Raw genomic sequence first — 9,873 nt, forward strand, 5'->3', positions numbered from 1 at the left:
GGTTGTTCACCTTTAAACTAACTGTTAGTATGATATAGAGAGGGATATTCTGAGACAATTTGCAATTGGTTTTCATTTTTTATTATTTGTGGTTTTTTACTTATTTAGCTTTTTATTCAGCAGCTCTCCAGTTTGTAATTTCAGCAGTCTGGTTGCTAGGGTCCAAATTCCCCTAGCAACCATGCACTGATTTGAATAAGAGACTGGAATATGAATAGGAGAGACCTGAGTAGAAAGTTGAGTAATAAAAAGTAACAATAACAATACATTTGTAGCCTTACAGAGCATTTGTTTTTTAGATGGGGTCAGTGACCCCCATTTGAATGCTGGAGAGAGACAGAAGAAGAAGGCAAATAATTCAAAAACTGTAAAAAAAAGAAATGCCTGGGGCCCCTGCCTACATTATGATTTCAAATGACATTTTTCACCCAAAATGGCACCAAAATTATAATTCCTTCATAAAATCAAGCATCAACTACTGCAGAGCTGTCAACTTTTAAAGCTCGTTTCTAGGGGGATGACATTATTTCATACCCGGAAGTGACAGAAGCGATGTCACCTGCACAGACCTTTCCCAAAGCCAAAGATTCTGGGTTGTGCACATCAGATTTTTGCTGTAAATCGTCAGAAATCAGGGAAAATCGTCAGAAATCGGGGGAATGCTTAAAGGAGAATTCAACCCTAACATTAAAGGAAAACTGTATCCACCAAACAATGTAGGTCTGTATAAAAAGATATTGCATAAAACAGCTCATATGTAAAACCCTGCTTCATGTAAATAAACAATTTTCATAATAATATACTTTTCTAGTAGTATGTGCCATTGGGTAATCATAAATAGAAAATAGCCATTTTAAAAAATAAGGGCCACCCCCTGGGATCGTAGGATTCACTGTGCACACAAACATACCAAACAAACCCTACTTGTTGGTTCACATGAGCCAATTAACAGACAGAGTTGTGTCTTTTGCTACCACACTTCTTCCTGTTACAGTTAGAGCTGCAGTATTTCTGGTCAGGTGATCTCTTCCTGTTACAGTTAGAGCTGCAGTATTTCTGGTCAGGTGATCTCTTCCTGTTACAGTTAGATCTGCAGTATTTCTGGTCAGGTGATCTCTTCCTGTTACAGTTAAAGCTGCAGTATTTCTGGTCAGGTGATCTCTTCCTGTTACAGTTAGAGCTGCAGTATTTCTGGTCAGGTGATCTCTTCCTGTTACAGTTAACGCTGCAGTATTTCTGGTCAGGTGATCTCTTCCTGTTACAGATAGAGCTGCAGTATTTCTGGTCAGGTGATCTCTTCCTGTTACTTTTAGAGCTGCAGTATTTCTGGTCAGGTGATCTCTGAGGCAGCACACAGACCATCACAATATGGGGGTTCAATGCAAGATAAAAGGCCAATATTTACTTAATTCCAGTTTGGTAAGATTCTTTAATATGCCACTTTATATGATATAAACTATCTGTTGCTTAAGTATTCATTTTAGGGGTATAGTTTTCCTTTAAAAAACCCCTACCCCCCTACCCTACATAGACCCCCCCTCCCTTCTCCTCCAGCCTAAGTGTTACCCCGGGCAAATGCCCCTAACATTGTACTTACCCCTTGGTGCAGATTCAGGAATCGGAGTTCACAGGCGCCATCTTCAGCTGCTTCGGTAATCTTTGGAACGAGACTGGCTGAATTTTCGCGAGTTTCGGCACATGTGCATCTGTCGCGAAACGGAAAATTGCTCCAATTGTGCATGTACCACCACGCTGGTCTCATTCCGAAGAAGAAGAAGATTGCGCCCGTGAACTCCAATGCCTGAATCTGCACTGAGGGGTAAGTACAACATTAGGGGCATTTGCCCAGTGTAACACTTAGGCTTGGGGAAGGAGGGAGAGGTGTCTATGTAGGGTAGGGGGGTAGGGTTTTTTAACGTTAGAGTTTAATTCTTCTTTAAAGGTGAATTCAACCCCCCATGGTCAAAAGTCCCCACTGGCCCCCTACCTGCCTCCCCCCTGCTAAGTGTTACCCCAGAATTGTTTCCCCTGTAGGATTACTGACCGTACATGCAGAGTCAGCGCAGCAGAGCTCAAGGGCGCCATCTTCCAGTGCTTCAGTCATTTTCGGGTCTTCTCCCTTCCCTTTGGCAACTGCCGTGACTTCTGGTGCATGCAAAGTTGTCTCAATTGCTCCACCTGCACATACGCCAATACGGCGCTCACTGAAGATGGCGCCAATGAGCTCCGCTGCGCTGACTCTGCATGTGCGGTCAGTTATCCTACAGGGGACACAATTCTGGGGTAACACTGAGCAGAGGGGAGGCAGGGAGAGGGGTCCAACAGAGGAGGGCCAGTGGGGACTTTTAGTTCTCTTTTAAAATTGCTGGGAGACTGGGGGCAGGCCCAGATTTGTGGCAATGGCCCAGGCCAAGGGTGGCAAAAATTAAGGGGCGCAGACACTTAGTGCTCCACTAAGAAAATATGCATATGCACGCAGTCTTGCGGGAGGGAGGGGGCGCCGGAGGACGCTGGCCTCCCAGCGCCCTTGTCAGAAATCCACGCTTGACTGGGGGACTGAGCCCAAAATCTGTTAACTCCCAAGAAAATAAGAGGGGGTTGACAACTCTGCTACTGTAACTCTCTGTTAACTGTCCTTCCCCCTCCAGAAACTGGCACCAATAATGAATCCTGTTGATAGGCTCAAACACCTTAGCAACCGCTCCTTCTCTGCCATGCCATTTTGCCAGTCTCTGCAGCAGCTTTGGATACCTTTCAGGATCATAATTAAACTAACAACATTCAAAGCAGTTAACAAATCTGCTCCACCCTACATCTTAAGTGAACGCTTGTTACGCAGGAGAGAAGTGCATGCCCTATAGGCACAATGTGAATAGTTCAATGGAAATACCAGGAAGTTGCAGATTTACGGGAAGCTGTGCTGAAATGTTGTGAAACCAAACCTCCCAACATTTGAAAAATAGAAAGAAGTAGAAAAACTTCTGCACGTAGCACGGATAATTTTTTTCTCAATGCCCATTTTTTGGCCATGCCCCTTAATTACCATGTCCATTTTACAAAATGTAGCAGGTTATACAGTCTGTACATATTTCTGGGAGTTTTAGGGCAATGTTTTATGTGTTGTAACAGTTTTGCTAAGGAAGGTGAAATTGCCCTTTAAGGCTGCTAGATCTGCTTATCTTAAATAGTTACAATTCTATCTTTGCTTATCTTAAATTGTTAACAAATGTTTACAGGTGCTGAGTATTCTGGGCTCTCTGCCAAAAGTCTCTTATTTACATTTCAGAAACAATGTATCTTTTTCTGGATGTTCAGTGTAAGAGATCAAAGAGAAACTCTAGACTTTTTAATAACAACCGGGGACTGTGTGCTGAGTTGTCAAAATCAGGACTGTCCCGCAGAAAACGGGACAGTTGGCAGGTATGTGAAACTGAAGCAAAAAAAGTCTTCCCACAAAGAACAGTGTATAAGAGTTATACCAGGAAACCTGCCATTTGCCAAGGGTTGCCGTTATTGCTAATGCTCAGGCCTGAGAGTTACAGTAAGTGTTGCCGCATCCATGTAAAAGGAGAATTTAATCCTAACGTTAAAGGAAAACTATACCCCCAAACAATATAGGTCTCTATAAAAAAGATTTTGCATAAAACAGCTCATATGTAAAACCCTGCTTCATGTAAATAAGCCATTTTCATAATAATATACTTTTCTAGTAGTATGTGCCATTGGGTAATCCTAAATAAAAAATTGCCATTTTAAGAAATAAGGGCCGCCCCCTGGGATCGTACGATTCACTGTGCACACAAACATACCAAACAAACCCTACTTGTTGGTTCACATGAGCCAATTAACAGACAGAGTTGTGTCTTTTGCTACCACACTTCTTCCTGTTAGAGTTGCAGTATTTCTGGTCAGGTGATCTCTTCCTGTTACAGTTAGAGCTGCAGTATTTCTGGTCAGGTGATCTCTTCCTGTTACAGTTAGAGCTGCAGTATTTCTGGTCAGGTGATCTCTTCCTGTTACAGTTAGAGCTGCAGTATTTCTGGTCAGGTGATCTCTTCCTGTTACAGTTAGAGCTGCAGTACACTCGTGGGGCTGTAGCTTCAGTGCAGGGACTCACAGGTATCGTTTTTCTTGCTGGTTCTCAGACCTTTGAAAGCAGAACAAAACAGCATCTAACTACAGATACCTGCAACAGTCTATTTGGGGGGTCCTGCACCCTACCACATAGTTTTACCTGCTACCCAAACTTATGGAGCCCATCATTAAAATAGGAACTGGCATCATCATAAAATTGGAGGTGATGTTATAGGAGGACATATTATATTGTGCAATGGTCGTTATATATTTAGAATTTTGTTTTGTTTCAGGTTGTCATTTGGGGCGTCTTGGACCTGAATTCCATCTCCCTAATAGCCAAGTAATATTTGGGTGAGAGCAGAGCGGTAGAATTGAAAGACAAAACATTATAAAGCCATAAAAATAAAAACAAATTGATTTAAGCATCAATTCTTCCCCCCGCCCCTAAATATCCCCATTTACTTCTTAGTAAAAGTTGTACTTTTATTGTGCAAGAGCAATTTTGGGTGGAGTTTCCCTTTAAGATTGGGAGAAGTAAAAGAAAAGTTGCAGTTGCTATAAGACAATGAGGCAGCAGAGATGACTTATTAAAAAGAAATTGCAGTCAGTGGAAGTATAAATCCATTGCCAGATGAGCATGAGCCAGGGATGGATATATATGTGCACAGGATCCGTATATTCTGTATATACAGTGGGCTGCTCTCGGTTACATGGCTTGTTCTGACTCCTATTTACTCCAGCTGGCTTTTCCATAAGTCGTTTTATTGATGCTTTTAACCACTTAAGGCCAAGATAAAGCCATTTCCCTCCACTGTGAATCAATATAAAGTCAGATGCCAGAGGAATTGTTCAGAGCCATTTATTTTCATTCTTCTTTATGTTTTGTAATTATCTCCTTAAAAGCTTTTCCAAAGTGCTTGTCTGTAGCCCAGCCTTTCCCCATTCAGCTTGATATAAACCAGCACACTCGCCGCATCCTCTTGGGCAAACAACACTTGGATCTGGATGAAATCTGGAAAGCACAGCAGAACCCAAAACAACTGGCTGTACTCTGTTATAAGCACATTAATGGTTTTTTAAATAAAAAAAACGGTCTGCTCTTTTCATCGAAGATAATATTACTTTAATAGATAAGACCACTGCAGCTAGGCAGCCACAGGGCTCTATGAAGGTGGTACAGTGGGTAAATACATGTATTTTATGCAATATGAGTGAGGATTATCCACAACTAAACCTATGCAGAGCATTTTGCCTCACTAGAGAAGCTGAAGGAATGCAATGATTTTCCTGATACTTTGGGACGGTGCTCCAGTTAATCCAGCAATCCTCTTCCTTACTTCTTTGTGTGCTTTACTGCACACGCGCTGCCCGCTGGATTTTGAAGAAAGGAGGAAGAGTAAGTCATTACAATCCTTGGGTGGTTGCCTTAACGTTTGGTACCCCCCTTAGATTAGACCCTTCCTTTTCCTTAAGGATTTGTCCAAGCACTTGGATTCAGCAGAATTCTGCCCAAATCCCGGGCCAAATACTGTATTTGGTGCATCCCTAGTGGTGATATTTAGGGGTTGTTAGTTTGTTTTCCGAGATATTCCTGGAAGTCCAATTTGAAGACAGGTTATGACAGGTAATTTTATTTTTTGCTTTTTTATTGGTATATACTGTATAACCAAAGCGTATGAAGCAAAGTCTTGAACAAAAAACATCAAGGAAATGCCTGACTACTGAAATCTTCATTTACAGTTCCAAATAGAATGAGTGTCCTTTTACAAACAGGTAGAGCTGGCTTGACCGGAATCTGCTTCAGTCTATGAAAATAGTGGAAAATTTATGCCATAATGTGGCAGACTATGGCCTTCCGAGGTCTATAATAGAAAGTTCTTTGCTACTCTCTAAGCTTATAGAGATGAGTCTTCCTGATGCATATTTTCCCTCCTGTCATCAAGTTTCCAAATCCTGGTACCAATGCAGCCACTGGTAAGATGACTCTCATTAGTTCATTAATTCCTACAAAGCACCTTTCAATCTTTTATCCGGCATAAATATTTACGTTTCAAAACAAATTAGGATCTTTCTGTCTGTCAAAGGCAGTGGAGATTATTTGTGAGTCGACCTGAAACCTGCGGGTGCCATTTTATACTCTTGTGCAGGCCCAGACTGGCAATCTGTGGCTTCTGGCAAATGCCAGAGGGGCTGCTGTATGGTTCCATAGAAAGTTACCATATAGTGGGCTGGTAGTCGGCTGTTTGGGCCTCTGTACTTAGAATGGCAGAGCCTATTTTGACTCCCAGTCCAGGCCTGCTCTTGTGTAGGCCCCATCCTGTGACTTCACAGCGGGTAGGGCAGGTATATATGTGTATATATATATATATAGAGAGAGAGGGGGGGGGGGGGAGCACTCAGGGTTAGGGTCAGGTGTGGTTTCTGCCAGATTGGGTTAGGGTTGGGTGAGAGGTAAATTTTATTCGACCCGCACATCACAACACTCCTATCCATACCCACAATTCACCCAAGCCATTACATCTACAATCAAACAAAGCTGGACATGTGCAAAAGAACTCTTGTCTGAAGAGGTCACTACCACCCAGGCAGTGGCCTAGATTTTCTCTGTGGTTGTATGAGGCTTATTGGACCTCAAATACTGATATACGGTAGTTGGATTGAGATCAGGGCTGTGACTGGGACATTGCGGCTGTTCCAGTGTTATTTTGTGTTTTGAATAACTGTCCTGCTGAAACAACAAACCGGCCTCAAAGATCAGCGTGCAAAGCTCACGCCACTGGGGGGTGAAAACTTATGCAACCAACAAAAGCAGCTTGCTTCTTTGTTTAACTTTTATATTGCAATAAATTGAAAGTTTTTTGTATTTTGTGGAAATCAACTGGGAGGGGAAGAATAATAGTGAACTAAGCACTGATGTTAGAGCGTAACGACGGTGCCAGCTATATAGGGGTAGGCTCCCATTCTCTCCTGGAGCTTACTCCTCACTGGAGCCATCGGGGGTTTCCTTGGCCAGAGAAGTGTTTTAATCCATTGTTTTAATGACATTTTTTTGTTTTCCAGAACCCTCAGCCGCTCAAAGGGTTCCATACTCCTATTAATGTAGTATTTCTGCTCCAAAAAAAAAGAACCCATCAGTTAAGTTCGACCCACTGGAGAATGTTTTCTTTGTTAATAGCTTGCTTATAGGAACATAAAATAACAGCTGTAGATGTCGTCTATTTGTTTATGTGTTTTTAGAAAACAGTTCTCCTGGTGTCTACCAAACTTTTCTGTCAGATGTTTCTGATTCTTTACTCTACAGGATGCGTTTCCACTGTCTCAAAGTCAAATGGTGGTAATCGTTACAGCACTCCAGCCAACGACAGGCATTGTGCAGGGTGAATTTAGACTTGTCTGTAGCTGCTCACAATGTCCTTGGATTTTGGATGCACAGCGATAGAAGAAACCAGTTACTGTAAAGACTGGTTAGTCCCTGTCCCTATAAAATCGATTGTGCACCCACTCTGATTATATAACCTGAGTGATGACATTACAGTTTGAGAAAGAGAGAACTTTTCCTTCCCCAACACTCTTCCTCACGCACAGAGATATGGCTTCATTATGCAAAAGGCTGCAATGTTTCTTCATAAACGTCGCCTTTTAAACTCCACGGCAAGTTACCAAATGCTGTAACTTGCCCACAGGGAGTCAACCCTCTATTTAGCGACTGCTTGAAACAGCTGTTAACTGCAAGGTCAAGCAGTTCCCTGTGGTAGCTCCAGGCTGGCCTTCAGAGAGGAGCAAGCCATCCTCCACAGAACTCTTATGCTACATGCTTAGTGATGCATTTTGTAGAGTTGCTCATATATATAACGGGGACTCCACAGCATTGCACTCACATGCTCCTCTCTCATTCATACACAGTACCTCACAAAACCTCAGCAAAATGTTACACTTTGCCTCTTGTTCGACAGCTACGATAATCATTTAGACCTTCCTGGTGCAACCACAGACAGTTACTATTGAATAATAAAGAGGGAATGTATCATACACTAATACACAGTCACTCCATTATATGAATAAACTCATTTTTACAGACTCTTATACACTGACAACAACAACCTAAGACACATTCACTCTCTTCCTTTTCCCCAAACACACAAACACGGACAGTCTCTCTCCCACATACACACACCAACATGGTCTCTCTCCGGCATACATAACACACACGGAAAACCTACAGTCTCTCTCCCACATTCACACACAGACTCTCTACTGCACACACACAACGAGATGGTCTCTCTCCGGCATACATACACACAGGCCCGGACTGGTAATCTGTGGGTTCTGGCAAATGCCAGAGGGACTGCAGCAAGATGCCATAGACACTCACTATTTCGTGGGCTGGTGGGGAGCTGTTTGGGCCTCATTGTACTTGGAATGCCAGGGCCTGTATTGATTGCCTGTCCAGACCTGCAGATACACACAGAGACAGTCTCTCTCCAGCATACACAGTCTCTCCTGCAAACACACACACTAAAGCTGGCCATAGATGTTGAGATTTTTAAAAAAAATCAGATCCTGATCGCGAGGGCACGATTATCTCAGAACGATCATATGAATTGACCATCAACTAAAAAGACCAATTTGCCAGGAAAACAAAGGGGAGCTGCCTGCTTGGCCCTGCAGACATAGATACATTGCACTGGGACCGACAAAGATTTTTGACCTGGCCAATCAATTTCCTGACAGTTGTCGGCCGAAACGAATCCCACTAACCGCACGATGATTTCGAAAGATTGGTCGGACTTCCTTAAAATCGGTCGTTCGGCAAGAAGAATCGTCGCGTCTATGGGGAGCGGGCAGGGCTATATCGGGGGTAATCTGTACGTTCAGCCCTATGGTCGAACGATCGGATTACGGTGAGAGCGCAATGGGCTCCGGCGGGATCAGTCGGGACAAAATCTAACCTGTCCGATCGAACAAACTACCGATCTCTGCCGGGCGAAAAATGTCAGGACTCTCCACACACGGTTCGAAAATCGTATGAATCATCGATTCATACGATAGGATCTTTGCGTTTATGGCCACATTAACACACACACACACATCTCTACTGCACACACTCCAACAGTCTCTCTCCCACAAACTGACACTCTCTCTCACACAAACACACAATGACACAGTCTCTGTCCCACAGAGATTGTGTCAGACTGAAACACACACTCACACACTCACACACTCACACTCACACACTCACACACTCACACACTCACACACTCACACACTCACACACTCACACACTCACACACTCACACACACACACTCACACACTCACTCACTCACTCACACACACACAGACATTCCTTTGCTGTCATTCTCCGTTTGGCGCTCACTCCACCCCTTATCTCCGCGCGCCTTGGTTGCCCCGCCCCCAGCAGTGCCCGCGTCACACTTTCCATACTTGGTGATGGCCGCGAGGCCGCGCTGTGATTGGCAGTCGAGCGGTAACGTGGGTGTGGCACCAACTCCGGAGCCGCTGACCCGGATGTTCACTCCTAGGTCCTGAGGAAGTGGAGGCGCCGCCGGGCCTACGGGGCATAGCGACTAGGAAACGGAGCCGAACCGGAGCGCAGCCCCGCCCCACCGAAACCCCTCCTACCGCGTCCGGCTCTAACCTACCGCAGCCATGGTAACGACGGGAGTAGTTGAAGGGGTGTGGGAGAGGAGAGGGGGGGGGAAGAGAGTCCGGCCAGGAAGGGGCCCTGTTGGCTGTGACGTCACGGGAGCCGTGGTGGAGGCGCTGAGGGGCCTGGG

General features: G+C 44.2%; 1 protein-coding gene across 2 annotated transcripts in view; it reads left to right on the forward strand.

Annotated features, from left to right (window-relative positions):
• The first annotated feature begins 9,560 nt into the window (after positions 1-9,560).
• capzb.L (capping actin protein of muscle Z-line subunit beta L homeolog) overlaps positions 9,561-9,873 on the forward strand; it is a 32,634-nt gene continuing 32,321 nt past the window's right edge. For both annotated transcript variants that reach the window (XM_041569847.1, XM_018226549.2), the window contains exon 1: positions 9,561-9,748. In XM_041569847.1, the coding sequence (XP_041425781.1) occupies positions 9,746-9,748 (3 nt within the window). In that variant the 5' untranslated portion in view covers positions 9,561-9,745. The remainder of the gene's footprint in view (positions 9,749-9,873) is intronic.

Source organism: Xenopus laevis, chromosome 7L (genome assembly GCF_017654675.1).
Source record: "Xenopus laevis strain J_2021 chromosome 7L, Xenopus_laevis_v10.1, whole genome shotgun sequence".
In the NCBI taxonomy this organism is placed as follows: Eukaryota; Metazoa; Chordata; class Amphibia; order Anura; family Pipidae; genus Xenopus; species Xenopus laevis.